This window comes from Cenococcum geophilum, assembly GCF_001692895.1.
Source record: "Cenococcum geophilum 1.58 unplaced genomic scaffold K441scaffold_35, whole genome shotgun sequence".
NCBI classification, from domain to species: domain Eukaryota; kingdom Fungi; phylum Ascomycota; class Dothideomycetes; order Gloniales; family Gloniaceae; genus Cenococcum; species Cenococcum geophilum.
In genome coordinates, this window is record NW_027137593.1 from 1,119,654 (window position 1) to 1,141,858 (window position 22,205).

Genomic DNA, 22,205 nt, shown 5'->3' on the forward strand with positions numbered 1-22,205 from the left:
GCGAGACCTACTCTAGGTCCTAGGGATTAAAGAAGTTATAACATAAAATATCTACTCAAAATTTAACCCGCTAAAAGTTTACTCCCCAACTATTATTACCTAGTTCGCCCGCATCGCCCATTACTTATACTTTATATATATCTTCCCGCTCCTTAAAACTAATAAGCGCCTACGCCTCTCCCGCTTACTTAGCTTATTGTCTATATATAGGAACTTGCCTAAGCGCGAGACGGCGCTATTGGGCAAGCGCGGCGAGGTGGCGTTTTAGCTTAATACATATTTCCTATTTAACCCGTACCATCTACCATAGAGCAAGCGGTGGATTAAGGGTAATTATATTAAGTGGAAGAGCATCCTAGGCCTTAATAATAACAGGAGAGATAAGAATAAGGCAAGCGATTTGGACTTATAGGGCGAGGGGTTAGATAAAGAGCAGGAGTTTAAAGAGGAAACGGTAACGGAGGTAAGTTTATAAATAAGCTGGGTATACACTTCTGTCCATACCTTCTTTTATATATTGGTGTATTTATAGCATATACCTATTATCCTTTTTTTTAATCTACCGTGTATTATTTATAGTGTTTAGGGAGGGGATTTATTTCTTTAGTGTTTTTTATATAACACGGCTTAGAATAGGGAACAAAAAGTATATAAATAATTGCTGGCATTTTATGCTGGGGTATTAGGGCATTTTGCGCATTTAAAGGGTATTAGGACTAGCTAGCGCCCTATTATCTTATATTTAGTTTATAGGGGTTTAGATAATAAGATAATATAGATGTCTTTATTATCTGCCTAGACTGCTAGTAAGCTTTCTATTTATTAAAACAAGGATACTAAAGGGTAGAGTAGTGTAGTTATTTATTAAATCTAACCTCCTGTCTATAGATACTTGCTCTATTATATATTTCTTAACCTATATCCCTCTTTACACCATTAAAAATTAAACTAAGATGGTAAAGATTATATCTCATTAGCATCCTAGGCTTAAAGGACGCTCGATAAATATATATACTGTTCAAAATATACACTACCTAGAGTACGTACACTATAACAATCTACCTATCCGATCGCCTACTCGCTCTTATCCTTATCCTTATCCTCCTCTATAACCCTCCTTATTTTCTTCCACAGCCGTATAGCCGGTTACTCCTCTTCCTCCTCTTCCTCTTCATTGTTATTTAGAATCTTATACACCTCTACCCACTTCCTAACCAGCATACTTATATTAGGCAACTCCTTATCCTCCTTATTACTACTCTATAACCGCTACGGCATATAAAACGCCTTCTCCCGCACTATATCACCACCACTACTACTACCCCTACCTCTTTTAGTCCTAGTCCTAACCTCAACCCTAGCTCCTAAACTCCCATCCAGCGTCTCTAACCCCGGTAATAACGAGCTCACTACCGCCAGCGCCTCCTTATCATCAGCAATAAAATCTACTAGTTTGGAATCCAACTCCTTATTATCCTTATCAGGCTCCGTGCCCTCAGTGTCTAAGCCTAGCGTAATAGCCTACGAGAGCACGCGCATACGCGGGTCCGTAGGCGGTGGGCTACTAGACACAGCTTTCTTAACCAGGTCAAAGACGCGGAAGGAGGCGTTGGCGTGGGGACGGCCGCAGGGGTAGGCGGGGGTAGTAGTTTGCCGGGGTTTGGCGCGGGGCTTAGGTTTAGGTTTAGGTTATTTACGGGCTGGTAGGGGAGAGGGAGAGAGGAAAGGAGAGGGGGGAGGCGCGGCGTCTGCATCTAAGGTGTTGGAGGCGATAATATTAGGGCCGGTGGTGGATAAGAGGTTAGAGAGGCGGAGGCTGCGCTTAAGCTCCTTAATACACACGGCGTCGGTTCTATATATGCAGCAAAGTATCTTAACAATGGAGGTTGTAAGGCGGCTATTATAGGGAAAGGCTTCCGTCTGGGATAAGATAAGTTAGTAGGCTAGGTGCGCTACAAAGTTAAGGTTGTTAATAGTCGGTATATTATTATTATTAATAACGGTCTAGAAGCGGCGTTCTAGATCCTTAGCTTTAGTAGTGCTAAGGAGAACTATTTCTAGCGGTTCTAGGATAACTAGCTCTTTGCCTAGTAATTTAGGTACCAATTTCTCTACTACGCGCAGATAAGGGGCTTCCTCTTTAGCGTTATTATTATTTATCCGCGACGCTGTAATAAAGCTAGTCCGCACACCGTCAGGTATATAGAATTTCTTTAGTAGGCGCTTAGGCGCTTTATAGCCCTTTCTTTTTAGCTCTAGAAGCTTAAGCTAAGAGTTCTTAAGTAGAATTTTAATATAGCGTTTATCTACCACTAGCTAGATCTCCTTTAGGATAATTCTTTATAAGTAGTTATTATAGAACGTAAATCTAGATTTATTCGCAATTATCTCCTATATCTTCTTATAGTTATCCTTAGCTTTAGTTATATTATTCTCTTCCTTACCCTTTATTTATAGAAGAATGATTTTACTAGCTCACTTTTGTCCTATTTAGCCTATACGCTATAGTATACAAATTAGAGATACCTTTAAGTTGTAATAAATAATAAGGTTAACTTTGCTAATATCTAAGCCTTCTTCTTTAATGGATGTAGCTATAAGTATATTATATACGCCAGTTCTAAATTTCTTAATAATATCTAGTTATCTCTTCTAATTTATACCTTTTAAGTTTTTTAAGGCAGTCTACCTAATAAAGACGTGCGGTCAAATCATCGGTTTATTACACTTTAGAACGTATATAATTTCCTTAGCACTATCTCTAAAGTGCGTAAAAATTATAATATAAGTGTTTAAAGGCGGTTAACCTTCCAGGCCCCTCCCCTTACTATAATTAATAAAGTGGCTAAGAATAACCTCTTAGAGGAAATCTAGCTTCGGATAGCTAATAAAATAGTTGTTATTAACCTAGGTATAAAGCCTAACCATTAACTTCTAGAAATGCTTGCTTTAACTAATTTCCTTTTTATACTTAGACTTTCCATTCTTATCTAGAGAATTTCTAAAATTAAGGAGGCCTTAGTAGAATAGGCCAATGCTATAATATTTTAATAACTCTATGCTATACACTAGACTTATAAGGATAGTAAAAATGTTATTAACTATACCCTTAACACCAAAGTGCGCTCTTCTACCTATATTAGAACTTATCTACTATACGCGAGCTTTAGTATATCTATAAGGCGTTAAGGAAATAGGATCTCTACTTTAGTACGCATTTATTCCAATTAGCTTATTAAGAATAGGCTGCACTGCTTTTAAGTAGAGCTTTATAGACATTTCTATCTCCTCTAAATTCTTAAAGATATACTTCTTAATCTTTCTGCTATATATATAATTGCGGATATTAAGAGACTGCTTAGTCTTAATCTCTACCTATAATATGTCTAGCCTATTAATGACTTTCTAAACTAACTCTATATCTAAGCTAGGCGTAGCTATAAGCGCAAGCACATAAAAACTCTTATTAAAGCGGTAAATAAACTTTACTACTTTTATATACGTATAGGCACCGGTCGCTTAATACACTTTATTAACAACCAATAACACAATTTTCTTAGGATTATAGATACCGGTCTTTAGGTTATTTAAGATTGTCTATAAAGTTATAAAGAACACTCTTTTACTCGCCTAATCTTCCGCTCTTAGTCTAGGGCTAATACCACCTATAAGTATAGAAGTTTATAAATGTGGTATACCAGCTATACCAAAATAGGCCTTAACCTGCTGTAAAATTAGAGGTTTAGTAGGTGCAACGAAGACTATTTATACTTCTTTTATCTAGTAAAACTAATTAAGCATAATAGTGGCTGCGATAAAGGTCTTCCTTAGACCTATAGGTAATGCAACTAAAAGATTATAAAAAAGGCCACGCGCGACAATATTAAATTAATAGTCTTATATTGTGCTAAGATTAGTTAAATAAACCTACGTTTTTATAGTATTAGTATTAAGCTTATAATATATAGGAGGCTTAATTTTTTAAAAAGCTAGGAAATTAAGACGCTTGTTAACTTAGGAAGCTAGAAAAGGTTATATTCTATCTCGCCCAAATAGAGTCATTTAATAAAGTCCTATTTATAGCGCTATAATATAGCTACGCCTAGCTTAAGATACTTAAGAAGAGAGAAAAATAATATTATCTGGCTACTTCTGGGGAGAAGATAAAGATAAAGTAAATATATTAGATGGTAGATCTATAAGCTTATAAGCGGTATTAAGCGGTATTAAATCTCTATAAGGATTTAGTGCTATTATCTAAGAGTATTACAGGGAGATATACGTGTTTATTAAAAGGGCTAGTATTTTACTATTTCTATTAAAAGTTATAAAGCTGTTTTCTTTAACTAGTAAGGAGTAATCTTTATTAAAGCTCTTAAAGGATTGGCTAAGAGTTAGTAGGGGTTACTAAGGCGGACATTTATAGCTAGTACTATTAGCTAAGGACTTTAATCCCCTAATTAAGAAGCTAATAGTATCTATACTACTAGTTGGCGGCGTAAGTCTCTTCTACTATATTAAACCTCTTAGTCTTTTAGGACTAGAGCTAAGACCTAGGGGTTACGTGCAGTATGCATTTATTGGCTTAATAGTAGTGGATAAGATATAGGTCTTGCGTTTAGGCTTCTTAAACTATTTCTATACTAGTGATTCTAAATCTTTATCTAACGCGCTATTTTCTTTCCCTTTAGCTTTATACCTCTTTCTACTCTTATTAGTAGAGCTAATAGATGTGGTGGAAGTTAATTAACCAAGCTTAAGATCCGTTAAAGAATGGCCTTACTTCCTCCCTCTTCGCCGTTAGGAAGTGAGACTGGTTATAGCTAGTAGAAGGTTAAATGCTTTTTCTTCTTCTTCTTCTTCTAAGCTGCGGTGACTTGATCTAGCAGTATTAATTTGCTTAAAAGTCCTATATTTAGTGGCTTAAGGCGCTAGGTTAGAGGCCTCGTTATTATCTAATATTATTATTTGTTAATAAGCTCCCTTTTTAGCTGCTTTTCTTAGTGGAACATTACTGCTATTATCTTTAATATCGTCATGTTGGTTGTAATATAGCCGTCTCCACTTCTAAGGTCGTGGTGACGGTAGGAATAAAGTAGTACCCCTCTCAACCTAGGTGGCGACCTCTAGAATCTCGTCATCAAAGTCACCATAGTCATCACTATCGACTATTCTACCCGTCAGTGCATTAAAAGCATAGGCAGGGTAGGGCTGGGTAGGCGTGAAATAGATGGTGATGTCAAAAGCGCCAGTTACAATAATCAATCTTAAACGCGTGACGCGCGGTTTAAGGTTTACCGAATAAGGTTCGATAAAGGTTTAGGCGCTAGGCCGGGGTAATTTCCCCACAAAGCTGTACGCGATCGCCTTATCCTACTAATTTTTTTTTTCTTTTAGACTGTTTAGCAAATATAAGCGCCTAATTTCTCCCCTAATTTCTAAATAAAAGTAGGTTTATCGCGCCTGCCCGCTATCTGCCCTTTCCTTAGTCTCCTTATAGCTATAGCAGCGTAATTTATAACACTCGCTTTATAAACCCTTAGTTTCTTTTTTTTTCTTTTTCTAATACTTATTATCTACTGTATTTATTAGCTTAAGCATTACTATTACTTACTTATAATAATTAAATAGAATCGCCTAATATAACACGTCCTAATGAAAAATTTCTTTTTGCAAATTCTAATTAAAATAAAATACTTAATTGTCCTCCTATCTCTCCTCTCCACCGCCTTCGCCACTCTTTAAGCCACGTCATCTACTATTACCTCTGCCGCGTTTGTTATTAGCGCTAGCCTTACACCCGCCTAGACCTATATTACTAGCCATTTAGCCAGCGATATAAACTACTAGGCCGCCTATATTGGCGCCGTATACTTTAACTTATTCTAGGTTAACTAAACAACTAAATATGCTATAAATTATAATTAAGGTAATAGCTCCCCTGCTGTGACTAAAAAGTATAGCTAGTGTGTATAAGCTTATATTTCTAGCTACTTCCCTATTAGCTAGACCGTAGCTGCCGCTCTAGCTAGATTAGGTATTATATTCTCTACGGCTTCTAGTAAGTTATTGGATTTTTTATAATAAATACAGTAATTCTTATACCTTAATCTCAATAGTACTCGATATTACTATCTATATTAATCTAGAAAGCGATATACTAATAAACCTTCTTATAGGTGCCGCCTAGACTGGCTCCATAACTAGTACTTAAGCAACTAGCTCCGCTACTAGCTTAGCTACTAGTACTGCTGCCTCGGCCTCCTAGACGGGCGCAGCTGCCCTTAATACCTAAGTGGGTACTTCGGCCGCTGGTCTTGCCGGTCTCTTTATAGCTATCTTTATTTTATAAGCGGCTTTATAAGCGCTTCCACATTATATAAATAGGTTTTAGGAGTTTTCTTAGATAAGGTATAGTTTTTTAAGGCGGATTAGATTTGGGCGGATAATAGTTAATAATAATCCGGGAGCATGGAGAGAGGGGTTAATTAGGGGATAATTTTACTTAGTAAGGAAGGGTTTTATAGTAGAGAGAGAAGGTATTATTTTATTTAGTTATACTTATACTTATACTGTGCTTAATAGTATTATATTCTTATACACTAGCGGAAAGAAAATAAAGTGCGGCTAAAAGTTTATGTAATTACGCCGAGTACCCCTTTATCTAACCGCTGCTCTTATAATATTCTAAGGTTTCTAGAAATTTGACGCTTTAATTAGAAGGGATATTTACCTTTATTAGATCTAGCTGTCTGCTTAAAGTATATAATAACTAGCCTGTAGTAATTTATAAGTTACTATAAATAGTAAATAGTATCTAGGCTAAAGCGCTAGAGTAGAGTAGTAGGCAATATAATATAAATCAATATTGGCGCTAGCGAACGCTATTGGTATATATTAACTTCGCACTAAGCCTATATCTTTTTGCTTGGGTGCTTTAAATCTAAAATCCCTAAATTATCTAAATAGCCCACCCTTAAATTGTAAAAGGTAATGGTTTTAATACTAAATTGCGATATCTAGAAAGGAATAACTAGGAGCGTTAATTCTATTTATAAATCGCGTAAACACTTTAAAGGACTTTGGCGTATACCTATGTGTTTAGCTCTATAGTATTAGGATAGCGCTAAACTTAAGCTATGTTGTAAATGTGGTATTAGCCCTGCTAGAAAGCATTTAAATTTTTTTTATAAAGTTTAAGGAGTTAAAAATTAGGTCCCCGCTCCTGCGGTTTTTATAGGTATATTTTTCCCTAAATAAATATACAATTTATTAAGAGTAGGATATATCTATACCTACGCAGCCATTTCCTAGACATGTTAAGCTTAGCACTATTAGTATTAGTAAGTAGCTAATGTATATCTTACCTATCTACCTTCTGCGGAAGCGGTAAATTTAAACGTAAAGCGGAATACTAGGACTTCCGTTATAAGTATAAAGTTAAGTAAGGGTGCGCTAAGTAATAGAGGTAAGTTAGCGGTGTCTGCTGTAAAATATAAGTTAAAGTGGCTTCGGAATGCAGTAGTAGGAGTTAGCGTTGCTATACTAGTGCTAAGTATTAATATAGAGGAAGCTAAAAAAGGTATTGCCTTACGGGGACTAATAAGACCGAAGCTTACAGTTTAGATAATGTGTATTAGTGTCTGTATAAGTAGAGGTTGTAAATTGTATTACGCGCAGAGCGTATGCGGTAGGGGCCGTATAGTGTAGCGTAGGTTACCTAACCGCCTACGGCCCGATAGATAGTCCGACCTTTACTACCCCTTTCTTTCTCTTTTGGTAGACGACGACAGACACGAATGAAATAAAGAACCTATTACCTTATATTGCAATTGTAGTACCCCCAGGTAATACCGATACTAATTAGTAATATCACAGATCAGAATCCGGTGTTATTACGAAGAGAGACAATACGCGATCGCTCCTACCAAGGCCCGTCGATCTTGTCGCGTTTGCTAAGGAGAACCCTTTCTACTAAGGCCCTGGGAACTTAAAGAACTGGCTCCTACTAAGGCTTCGTCCGGTTTGCGTCTATCACGCAAATCAATACCCAGTATAACCTCTTTACTGAACGCCAGTACACCTAGCAGCGTCAGCAGCACCCCTACCTACACCACGATCTACGCTAGTCAATTATGTCCGATATAGGAATTTAATGTCCGGACTAGGGCAACGGGATTACCCTAACCAATAAGACTACTGTAAAAGATATCACCAACTATATTAACTTTAAAATTAATAAGTATACTAAGCGCAACTTTAAGAATAAAAGCTTATGGGAATTATATTAAGAGGACTTTAATAATTTCGAGGTATAGATATTTAAGGACGCTCACAGGTCCGCAATTAAGAAACTTAAATAACTACTCTAACGTAATGGAGTATGGGTCTTTAATAAGAAGAGCAAGTTAGTACTATAAGCACTATATAATGTCGCCCACAAGGACAACCCTACGGAATGGTCAGATAAAGAGATTAAGCTATATATTAACAACAAAGGACCCTTTAATTCGTATGTTATCAACTGTCGTCTTAAATCACGTTCATCAACTCCCTTAACATTATCTACTACCCTAACCCTAGCTGTCTTAAATAACCCTCCCCCTACGGCCGAGCCCCCTCTTGCCTATAAACGTCACGGCTCCCTCTACAAACATCACGGCTCCCCCTACGAACGTCATAGCTCCCCCTATAAAAGTCACAGCCGCCGTCAACTATAGTAGAGACTTAGCAACCCTGGTAAAGATATATATAGAGGAAAGCAAATATAGCGGAGAGGATAACAACTTCGACCGCAAGCTTATAATTTTTAACGACCTTTATAACAATGTTGGTATACCGTAAGAGGCAAAGATTAAAGGCTTTCCAATAATGCTATATAGTATTGCTCTTAACTTCTACTATAAAAACAAGGTAACCTATACTACCTTTAACAGCATTTATAACGCTATATGTAACTACTTTAAAGGACCAGAATATAAGCGTAGAGTTCTAACAAAGTGGAATGTTATAACTCTTAAGACAGTAATAATAAAGAGCGAGGGCAAGTCTATAGAGGACTGCCTACAGCTACTGCTTAATAACCTCCGTTATTTACAGTATGGTCTTAACGCTAACCTCCGTAATGACGATTTCCTACATAATAAGCTCATCGTCGCTTATTAAAACGTCGCTGCTTGCTAGGTAGCTTGCTTAAACCCGCCTACTATACTTACTGGCCTTATAAACAGCCTACGATTATTAATTATCACTTATAAGAAGATCTACGGTACTATAGGACAACCTACTAATGTGTTCTTACAGCCTACAGAACAGCCTATGGACGTATTCTTTACTAACTATCGCTACTACCAACCGATATCCCAACCAAGTTCATCAAATAATTGTTACGGCAATAATACTAGGACGTACTTCGAGTGTAAGAAAGGAAACTGTTGGTTAACTAAGTATACTAAAGAAGAATGTGACGAAGCAAGAGAAGGATTTAAGAGATGTATCCACCAGTACCTTGCGGATAACGATATTGATAATGATTTTAATAAGGATATAACGGCTATAGCACTTAATACATCAACTCCTAGCAGCAATTTCTTCTATAATAACTATAGTGTTAAGCACTTTATAACTTCAAATAGGCTAATACTAATTGAAACTGCTAAGAATATAGTCACGTCTATAAATAACAATGCCTTTATCTACGGCCTCACTGGTAGTACGGAACCTAGTAGTACGGAACCTAGTATAGCAAGACGTAATAATAAGGGCAAAAACGCTACCTACTTCTGCGATGACGATAACGACGTTAATATAGAGAACCTCACTATTGACATCAACTTCCTTAACTATTATTTCGACGACGACGGATAGGACTTAGCCCTTCCACCTATTTTACCCTATAGTCTGTAACAGCTCTATAACTCTTATACCTTCTAAAGCCGCCATACCTTCGGTTCTAACTTTAACTACGCTCTGTTACGGGATACCTTAGTAATACCTTATACGCGCCTACCTATCTTCTATAATATCCGAATGTTTATAATATCCGTAATATCCGCAATATCCGTAGCGATATCCGCAATATCCGTAGCGATATCCGCAACGTCTGTAATATCCGTAATATTCGCAATACCTAAGATATTCGCGATTACTGCCCTAAGCACCTGTTGACCTATATACTTCTCCTTTATACTTTCTTACCTTCTTTCCTTTTTATAAATGTCGCCAGTGTCTATATAAGTAGAGGTTATAAATTGTATTACGCGCAGAGCGTATACGGCAGGGGCTATATAGCGTAGCGTAGGTTACCTAACCACCTACGGCCCGATAGATAGTCCGACCTTTACTACCCCTTTCTTTCTCTTTTAGTAGACAATGATAGACACGAATGAAACAAAGAACCTGTTACCTTATATTGCAATTACAGTACCCCTAGGTAATACCGACAATTAGATTTTAGTATATTATAGTTTTAAAGTATAAGTTAAAAGATTATAAACCCGTAGAATATATAAGTTAAAGTTCTATTTCTTTATATTAATAAAGCTTAAGATATTCTAGGAGCTATATAATATTATTACTACGTATACTAAGCTTATTGCGGAAATAGAGCCGAAATTAGTAATAAAATTGGCTTATTAGAGAAAAATATACTATTTAACGTTTAAGTGAATTAAAGCATGCTAAAATTAACTAAAATTAGGATTAAAGGATTTCCTAAACTCTAATGTGGCAGACTATAAGTCCTAGAAATTTAAGTAATAGATATCCTTGCTAAAGTACAAACATTTCCTAATCTTTTAGTTTAATGGGTTTTTTAAGTAAACTCTCCTACTAAGAATAATATTTTTGCTGTTAATAAAGCTAGTGTGTAAATAGTCTTTAAATTCCCCTACCTATTATTATTATGGTATAGACTGTAGTTAGTATTTTAACCTTAACAAATTAGTAGTTAGGCTGTAACTTAAGTAGTTTTATTATAGACTGGGGTCCTATTTTATAGGATAAATTGGTATAAGTAGTACTATATTTCTATATGCCTAAAAACTTAGATATAGTGCGGAGGAAGTATAATTAGTGCGAATATATTAAATGGTAAATTTAATAAAAGCTCTGTAATATATTATAAATTTTGTTAAGATATTACTTAGAATATAGTAGTAATTTTATTCGCTAACGCCTAAGGATTTAACTCTACTATTAAAACTTAAGCCTTCTAGAAAGCTAAGTTAGGGATTATAGAATTACTAAAAGAGTTTAGTTAAAATTAAGCATAATAAAAAGCTGTTGTAGAGAGGAAATTTAAAAGGATATATTAGAAAAAGACTTTTTAAATAAGAGTATAAATAGATAAATCTAACTTGTATAGCTATATTATATAAGCAAACATAATTAAAGATATTAAAGTTGCTGCGCTAGAAGAACCAGGATTAATATGCTAAAACTTTAATTTAGTATATTATACTTCCGGAACGAGATAAGATTGGAAATAAAGGTTGTAAGTTTAGCTAATAACGGAACTGGTAAATTAGGCTATGCTTATAAAGAAGTTATAGGCTAGCCATTAAGAAAGCAATAATAGGGCGAATAAAAAGAGAGTAAGATTGTTAGCGCGGAGATAAAGATATACGCGAATATTATTAGCACCTTATAAACTAGAGTCCTAATAGTTGGCGAAGTATTTTTGCTATATAACGCATAGGTTAAGAATAAGGAGTCTCTATAATAGAAGGGCGGTTTACTTAGAGGGTTTCTCGCCTAGAAGTCTTATACTTCTCCTTATAAGATTAGAAGTAATCTCTTAAGATATATACTGTAGTAAATTTCCTAAATAGAATAACGGCGTTGGACAGTAATCTAAGACTGAAGATAGATAGTAGACGGCCCCTAAATAAGGTAGACAACTCTAGGTATTTAGCAGCTTTTTATAGCATTTATAATACTATATATATAGCGTGGAACTAGATTAATAATATTAGAATATAACTCTTCTCTCTTAAGAAGTAACGTGTTGCGATTTGGGCCCTTAGTGGGCAGCGCTTAGTTTGCCAATTTAGCCGCTAAGCGCTAAACGGCGGCTGGGAACTTGATCTTATTAACTACTAGGCTATAAATCCTCCCTAATTTTACTTAATTGCTTAGGGCCGGAACCTAAATGTTATACTAGGCTTTAAGATATCTTAGAGGGAGTGCTATTAATATATTAAACGGACGGAAAATCTAATATTACTATCTACCTTTATTAATTGCCAGTGGCGCGTATATATTATCCGTATCTAGTTTTTGCCTCCTATACTAGTAAAAGTTAATAGCTAGAAGTAGAAGTGGTCTTTATAGTAACGAGAATTAAAGCGTATAAAGATAAAATCTTTTAATTTCGCAGCTAGACGCTAATACTTAAGGCTTTTTCTTAATATAAGGTGTAAATATAATTAGGGCGTTACTATAGAGGCGATCTAAGAATATTACCGCAACCTAGAATTATTAATGTCTAAGGGGACTATATTTAATGGCAAGCACTACTTCCTTTAATAAATATAGGCCCTTCCTAACTATAGAGATAGCGCGCCTAGTATTATCTCCCTACTTAATAATTTGTCCCTATTTAAGGTCCTTTTTAAAGATTAGACTTTATAGCTTATTAAAGTAACGGATCCCGCGTTTTAGCTACTTGCCTTATTAGGGGTTAGGCCTTCCAATAACCTATTAGAGCGTAGCTAGTAGTTTTAGCATAGTTGTGTTAAAGGGAGATATAGATCTACCGCCCACCTTGCACTTTAACTTTCTCCTCCCCTAATTCCTTTAGCGTCTATCTATCCCTACTGTTCCTATTCTATCTAAGACTTAAAAAAGTTAACTATATTACTTAACTAGCCCTCTCTTTCGGATTATAGGGCCTTTAACCCTCCTAACCTACTTTTTAAATAAATACGCGTTTTAGGCCTCCTATACTGCCTTAATACTCTACTTAGACGGCTATTTCCTTACTTATAGCTCTAATAATAACCCGCAGCCGCCTCTAAAGGGCCCGCCCCTATTCTATTATATATTCCACCGTATTAAACGCACCCTTTTTAGGGATCGTTCTTTATAGTTAATGTTTAAAATAGCGGAAGTAAGGCTTTATCCTTTAGAGCTATAAACTACCCTAGTATAAAGGCTACGCGCGGTAAGGAAAACGCGTAAAGTAGTGCTAAGAAACCAACTGCGGTTGCTAATAATATATCTTTATTTAAAATCGCGGATAAGCTATCTGGTATATAAACTTTAACTTTTATAGCTTTTATAGACTTCTAATAACCTATATAGTTAGCCACTAATATATAACCTATAGCGGAGCAACTACCTTAGTCGCAACCAATAACTGTAACGATATTAGCTTCGTCGCATACCTCGGCCAAAGAGGCGAATATAGTAGGTGCAGTACTATATAGCACGCGTTTACGAAACTGCTTAGGTACTACTTAACTGAACTACGCTAAGGATATTGAGATAGACTTTAAGATAATATAGGCGTAAACTAATAGTACAATATCCGAGGCACCGTCGCGTAGATCGGTTACAAGTAATAATAAATAATCTCTAAGCGTGGGCGGAAGAAAGAGTAATAGTATAGGTAATAGTATAAGCAATACGGCGTAGGGTTCTTCTACTCTAATTATAAAGGACACTACGTTTATAATACTAGGCACCTCTATATTTTTTGCAAATCTAAATATAAATTCTATACCTTAGCCTAAAAGATAGAAAAATACTATTAATTACGCGCTAGCTAATAGAAATACTTTAAATTTACTTACGCTAAGCCAGGTAATAATAAGAAGGTTAACTACTACTATAGCTACTAACTCTATATAAGAAATAAATATAATAACTTTTAAGAAATCTTAGGCAATGCTTAAAAATAGGAAGCTTAATGCTAATAACGGGACTTTATTATTAGTTAATGGTACGTAAATCTTTATGCCCTTAAAATTTATTAAAAGGGCGATATTTTTCTAATTTTTAAAAATTATCTAACTAGTACTAGACTATATATATCTTATTTATAAGCCACTAGGGGAGCCCTATTATCTTTATAGGATTATAGAGTTTCTTTATAAGAATAAGCTAGACTTACCTATTGATTCTATGCGTGTTAACTGGTATTATTACCCCTAGGATGTCTTACAATATAATAATAACACCTAACTTATTTATAGCACTATGCATTCTAATATCTACCTAATTACTTTATTATAAGGGCGTTATTAAATTCTCTACTGGACTAAAATTAATAATCTAGACGAGTACTAGAAGACAAAAGATTGCTTCTAGTTTAATTAAGTTTTTAATTAATTTATCTATTAGTAGTATAAGGCAATCCTAATAGCTTAGGTTATTAACATGCTAGAGAAAGTAAAAAAAGCGCTAGACAAGAGATGGAAATATATTATTGTAGAAACTAGTTATATTAAAGAATTAACTAGCGCGGTTAAGAGTTATAAGTGATATATTAGATACTATGCGACATAAATATACTAAAACATTAATACTTTTGTGCTCTAATTAACTATTAACGTCCTTTAGAAATAACTCTGTTAAATATACAGTTTGCCATAATATATATTACATAAATTATATTCGTCCGCTATTATTGAAGAAGCCATCTTGCGGGTTTATATAGGCCTACAGGCCCTATAGTAGGGCTTAAGAACAGAAGCTTAAAGTACGCTAAATACCTCTTATTAGTGGTGCTAATGAAGATACTAATAATGAAGAGCCCTTAGATGAGGAAGAAGATAATACTAGTAGTGTTACTACTATACTAAGTCCTAGTGGCTCTAATATATAAGTTAATTTGCATCTAGGCACTTAAGCGGAGATTACACTTATAAAAATATGGCCTATACGCTACCTCGGGATACATTACCATGTAGAAGATGCTTTATAATATAATAATTAAGCTATCTACCCTTAAGCTAGTTCTTGTTTAGGACTAAGGTATTAGGCGAACGTAAATATATAGTATGGCTAAGCCATAAAGTTAGTAAAACCCGCCGAAATTAAAAAGCGCTATATTAAAGGGCCTAGCCATAAAAAGGAGACTAAACTCTTAAAAGAGATAGTTACTATATTAGAAGCTAATAGAGTAGAGAAGGTAAAATAACTAAAATAGGTCTAGGACGAGCCTTAAGGATATATTCGCTAAGGCGAAGATATCCTAAATAAGGACTTAAAATACATAGCTAAGCTTTAGTTTAGGATGCCTCCTCTTAGTGTTTACTCCTTAAGAGGTAAAGATAATGCTTCTACTATAACTAAGGAGTAGGTATATGCTTATATAAATTAAGTAAAGATATTTATAAAAGATATTAGTGTTCTAGAGTATAGCACTAACTTCCTTAATAAAGCGCTATAACTATTTACCAAAAATAATTACGACGCGGAGGTAGCCTTAAAATAACTTAAGAAGGCTAATAAATAAAAAGATCTCTATAAGCTAAACCTTACTAAAGATAAGATAAAGCGATTTAATAAAGGCGTTGCTAAATATAGATCTAAAATTTAGAGCGTTTAACTATATATTAAAACTATTAACTATACGGATGCTGTACGCTATTACTACCTATAGAAAAAGACTTCGAAAGGCCGTAAAATCTAGGGTTTATATAGAGGTTGTAAAGAACGTAATAAAAAGGCTAAAGCAGATACAGCGACTAGATTGCTTAATAACGTTATATATAATTATAATAATTCCACGTTTAACAATAAGAAGGCTAAGGAGCGAAAGCGTAGGTTTTAGTATAAATTCTGCTCTACTAGGTTATCCTAATAATGGCAATAGGTACCTAGAGTTATCCCTAGATAAATAGTATCTATAAATAGTAAAAGTAGTAGTAAAGATAAAGTAAATAGCTTTTTATTTACTCTATACTAACGCTATATAAGGTTATAGCAAAAGTATATTATTAAATAGGAGAATACCGATAAGATTATAAAGAAGGTTACTTAAGGTGGTAGTAAAGCGTAAAAGAGGAGGATTAATAAGGAACTACTTAAAGAGGTATATGCCGCGAATAAAGCGGCTTCTTTAAATATAGCGTTGGATTTCTTAGACACGTAGCCATTTACTAGTTAACTAGGTTTAAAGCCACTAAAAAAGAAATAGAAGATAACTGCTGCTAATAAGGAGAATAGATTAATAACACCAATATTAGAACTGGTCTCTAAGAAAAAAGAAAAGAAGAAGGTTATTGCCCCACTAAGGCCCCCTATATTTCCTACCCCTATATAACCTAAGATGCGAGTCTTACCGTATGCCGTCTATTGTCAAATTAAGCCTATTAGCGATTAGCACCTTTACTATAGCGGTTATTAATTAACTATTTATTATAATTACTATAGCATAGAGGAAGTTTAATAGGAAAAGTGGGTGTATAATATATGCAAAAACAATAAGAAGGAGTAAGTCTTATATATAAGGTTATTACTTAAAATTCTATGGTCACTACTAATATCTTATAGAATTATAAGTACGTCTTTTATCCTATTAAGATAATAAAATAGGAGCTTATTAAACCTCCTAAGGTATTATATAAGAAAAAAACTAATAGAGAAAGGGAAAAAGAGAGACTAGAAAAAGAACTTATTAATAAGGTTAAAGATAAGTATTACTAGGCATAGCGAGATAAAGGCCGTCCTAAGATACCTTATAAACCTCTTAAGTAAACTACTAATAATAACTGGGTTTATATATACTGCGCTATCTAAATTTCTAAGATAAAATTTAGTAATATAAAGACTCTTAAAGTTGTAGAAGGTATTAGCGCGCTAATACTTTAATATAACTAAGTTTATAAACTTTATAAGATAAGTAAAGGCGCTTACATCTCTTATTACCAGTACTATGCAAATTTCTATATTAGATGCGCACATTCGGTAGGCTATATATTTGGTTTTAATATCTTACTAGTTAAGGCTACTTAAAGAGATATAATACCAACCTTTATAATAGGCGAAGAGACTAGCTTAATAGTTATAGGCATCTAGTATAAGGAACATAGCCCGAAAACTATCGTCTATTAGATAAGTAAGGTAGTAGATAAAAGTAGTATAAATACTTTATAATTATATATACAGAACTATAAGTAAGCTAATCTAACCTTAACCGGCACTACGCGTAAGGCCAACTTAGTAAACTAGTTAACTAGAACTATTCCTGCTACAATAGCCCCCACCTTAGGCAATTATTAAACCTCTACTATAAACCCTACTTCTACCTCTATAAGAGGACGACTATCTAACGCCGGTATACCTATTAAGGACGAAGAATTAAATAGTAATATAACTGCTTTAAAGCCTAAACGAAGATATACTAACTATAGCATTGACGCTAGTCTATAATGGTGGAAAATTAAAGACCGCCCGCCGCTAGAATAGGACTCGTCTTAGGTAAACCAAGTTATAGATAGAATTCCCCCTATAAACGGCAATAGGGTTTTTGTATTGGAATCCCTATATTACCTAGAAGGACTACTAATACCTAATAGTATAGGTGACTATAACTATAAGATATCCGATACGCCGCTAGTAGGCGTTATTAATAATCCTATAAGGCTTAAAGTTAATACCAATATCTCTATTAGTAGAGAAACTCTATACTTATACTAGAAGTATTACTAGAAGAAGCTTAACGCGCCTAATAAACCTAAAGAGCTAGAGAGATCGGAGTTATAGTTACTAGAGCTATAATAATTACCGCTTTAATCTCCTCCTATTTATATATATAGGCCACCTATACTAGTATAGGTGCCTACTTCCTCCCTTTTACTATAACTATTAGGTTGGGGAGGTTACGGGCTACCTTTAAGTAATAGTATAATATATATACCTTAATTAACTACTCCTATTCCTCACTACTAGCCTTTTTACACTTCTTAGTTTAACCTACTTTATTAAACTAATAGGTACTAACCTCTTTTTAGTCCTATCCTACCTAGTATAGTTTGCTTACCTTATCCTCCCGTTAATATACCTATACCTCTCTACCTTAACAACTCCCCTATATTAGGAGCACTTTTAAACGGTATATATTTACCGTATCTGCCTTATTCGCCAACGCACCTACCTAAATTAATTCTATCTCGCTAATCCAACAGCCTATTTTCTGGCTTATAACTATATTTATAATATCCTAGTTAGTATAGTAGCCTTAGACTAGGTTAACTATATAACTAACTATCTATACCTAGAGATACGACTATATAAGATATACCTATTAGAGGTCCCTAAGGAGAGAATAGACTTTTAGGAGGCGTAAGCGTAAGTCTATTATTATATAACTTATTACATTAGAATCTTCATTTTAATTTCCTCTATTTATCTTTAGGTTTATATATTGTCTTTTATATTATATAAGCGGATAGCATAGATTAGAGTCTGTTATTTATATAAAATAGAGCTTAAGGTATCTTATAGCTAACTATAGGTTTTGCTTTATAGAGTATAAGTAAGTATATATAAGGTTAAGAGGTCGTAAGCTATTCTAGGATTTAGTATAGTTTAATAATTTGGTTTAGTTAGAGGTACGGCACTGTTAAATATCTAGAGTTTATAGGTACAATACTATACTATTATACTGTTGTTAAATTAATTCCGCATTATTAATAGGATATTAAGGTGGTATATATTTAGCTAGACCGAAAATAGAAAACTATTTACTAAGACTAAATAAAAATAAGGTCTACGCAACTACTTTAAAACATAGTGCGATTATAAAAAATTAAATATAGTTTTACGGCTGCGTATATATCGTAAAACTAGATATAGGAAATCTGGGTCTACTAGTGCTAATCCCATACCTATAGCTTAGTAGCTTAGCTAGTGTTCCTGTCCTGCCCCCTATATATATTAAATCCGCCTCATACCCGCTGGCCTTATAACCTAAAAACGCAACCCTAGCCCCATCTTCTTATCTACTTTTACTATTACTATAGGCTAGCCACCCTTAAATTGGCTTAATCTGTGACGGCTCGAACCATCGAACAAATGTCTCAACAGAGACTTGAACGAATGCTTGCAAGATCAAGCGAACGAATGCTGTATTACGAAGATATTAAGCTAAGGAGCAAGAGAAGGTGGTGAGGCCACGTCTATATACACACGCCAAGTCTTAAGCGAACCCCTGACTAGGTGACGCGCTCCAGCGCCGTCACATAATCTTTCGGTCGCTCCCTTTATTACATTCTCTTTTACACTTACTCCACCTCTTTTTAACTTACCTAGGCTTAAATTGCGATTAATAATCAATCTTTCCTGCGCTATGTAATTTATTGCCTATATAAACTATAAAACCGGTTCTTTAATATACTTAAAACCATCTCTATTAAAAACCCTTATTGTTATAAATACGACCCAAATTGGTCCTATATTTTATATTTAGCGTTAATATCTAATTTAATATATACTTAAAACCCTCTCTCCCCTTAAATAACTTTCCCTATCTTAAGTCCTAACCGACCTCACTAATACGCCAACCTCTCTTTTAGCCTTCTTAAATTTTTTCTTTAAGATTAAAATCCATTTATTAGTTATAGTTATGTTTTTTATAAGGTAAGCAGAAGACTGCTTTAAAGATATTAATAGAGATATTAAGTACGTTTAAAATGGTGGGTTTTAGTATATAAGTGTTAGTAAACCCATTTTCTTCTAATATATTTATATTTCCCCAATTCCTATACTTCCTTAGTACTATCTATATGCTTTAAAGATGTTATACTAATAAATAAAACTAGAAAGGTGAAATAATTAAGTAGTCTATCCTCCTTAGTATATTCGCCTTCTTTATACTCTAGTTTATAAGCGGGTATATATATACTAAGAGGCGAATGCGGAAGGGCCTCCTACTACTAGCATACTACTAAGTAAGAGTATGTTGCAAAAAAGGTGCATAGAGGCGAAAAAATCGCTTATTTTTTCTAAGTCATTTTGCGGTAAAACTAATCATGTACGCAGGCGTGATTGAAACTACACGCAAAATGACTTAGAAAAATTAAGCGATTTTTTCGCCTCTATGCACCTTTTTTGCACCATACTCTTACGTAATTCCCACTCTAAATCTAGTTTTGTACTCCCTTACCTCTCTTAATACTAATAATTAGCTTATAGTGGCTCGTCCCCTACCATAAACGCTAACGCTACGGCTAAATACCTTAAAATTACTTTACATTTTACGCTATACAGCCTTACCGTCCTAACGCTAATAGTACGTATAATAAACCGCCTCCACTTTATAACAACGATATGCTACCTAGCTATATACCCCTATTAGGCGTATTAAAGCTTAACCTAATATAAACCGCGATAGAGATGCAGCTAAGCACGAATATGCAGCATATAGGCGGTTTTAGAGCCGTTAGTGTGTAAGAAACAGGTATTATAGGCGGAGGATAGAGAAGCGACCTTAAGAGCTAGTCTGTAGATCTACCCCCTAGGCCACTAAGGGCGAAAATTGCTGTTAGAAATGTATTTAGCTAGCTAAGAAAATAGGGAAAAAACTAGCTAAGGGAGTTTAGGTTAAAAATTTGGATTTAGGTCTATAAAATAATATAATAGTAGAAGTTCGGCAATATGAATTTAGGCCGTAGGTTAATACCCTTAATATAGCTAGCTATATATCTTTGGCACCGCATATATATAGACTTAATTTGTAGGTATAAAGGGTTAATATACTTTAATTGGTTCTATAAAATCCTAATTCTCACTATATAGATTATATATTCTTATTACTAGATTATATCTATTTCCATATTATCTAGATTATACTCTATTATAGATTTATCTTCCTACTAGGGCTTTTTAGGAGCGGCGTTTAGACAAGGCTATAGATAAGGCTCTAGACGAGGTTCTAGATAAGGTTTTAGACGAGGCCCTTCTATTTTTAAAGCCTGTTTCTCTCGCATCCTAGCTCTTACCTTAATGATAGCTTTACGTACATTATCCTCTTCCTAAGGGACTAAGATTAATAAGGGTATGTTATAGAGGACGAGTTAGTTATTACGCGTAGCCTTGGGCTCTGGTCCCATTAAAAGGTGCTTTAAAATCTTACTTAAATGCTTCTTAATATTAGCGAGGAAGATAGGGTTTTCCTTATCTAACTCAATATTTAAGAGTTTAGCTGCTAAATTATAGATATAGACCTAGTTAGGGGTGTCTTTAACTTGTATAAAATCATCTATAGGGCGGAGCTAAGGCTTCTTAGGTTTCTTCAGTTTAGGTTCTATAGGTAAAGCAATTAGTTTTAGAGGTTTAGGGGAGCTTATAATAGCTAGTAAGGATTATAATAGGTTTTGCGATAAGACGGGAATATATAGGCGGGTGCTATTGTTATCTATTGCAGGAAGCTATTAGCTAGAAGATTATAGGATAGCTTTATATTTATAGAACTAGAGGAATAATAGGCAATTATTTACCTAAATTTAATAAATTAAAGCGCTTTAAAAGTCGCTATTTATTTTCCAGGCCGTTACTTATAGGACGCTTCTTCTACCCCTGCTAGTGTTATATAGGTGGAAATTCCGGAGCTTTAACTTCTATACTCTTAGCCGCCATCTATCCTACCTCCCCTAAAGCTTCGTATTAATTAAAAAATCTTCTTTAGAAGTTTAGCGATAAGTTATTACTAAGTCCTGCACATACGACGGGGTTAGGGTAATCGATTGCAAAGCATTAATTCGCGATTTACTTCGGTTGGATACTATAGAGGTCGCTGTTATAGTGTTGCGGACGCTATTATCTAAGTCACTGCATTAAAGAAAGTTTAAGCGGCTTTATACAGTTTCGAGCACGTTATAACGTTTTTAGCTACAACAACAGTATACGGGCTGGCTTTTTAAGCATAGCAGCTAAGTAGAGTAGTGGACTTAGCGCATAAGGCCTACGTATAATGGCATCTTTATTTATTATAGAGGAGAAGTATAAGTGGAATGCTCCGAGGGTATATAAGACCTTTTTAGAGTATTTTAAAAAGAATAGATATACTTTTAGTAGGTATAGCTCGTTTTTACATATATATTCTATATAACTTCTTTTATAAACTATATTTATCTTTTAACGTTCTTTATATTTTTTAAGTCTATCTTAATTAACAAATTCAGTTCCCTTATCCTCTATAGTGCCCCTCTTAGACTCTACTTTCCTCTTTACTAATACGGGCATGAACTAGTATA

General features: G+C 34.5%; 1 protein-coding gene across 1 annotated transcript; it reads right to left on the minus strand.

The window, feature by feature from the left end:
• Nucleotides 1-21,026: 21,026 nt before the first annotated feature.
• Nucleotides 21,027-21,176, minus strand: K441DRAFT_572700 (uncharacterized protein; the record flags this gene model as incomplete). Its single annotated transcript, XM_067644028.1, has 1 exon — nucleotides 21,027-21,176. A coding segment is annotated over one exon (150 nt), but the record flags the coding sequence as incomplete, so codon positions are not given.
• Nucleotides 21,177-22,205: the final 1,029 nt, after the last annotated feature.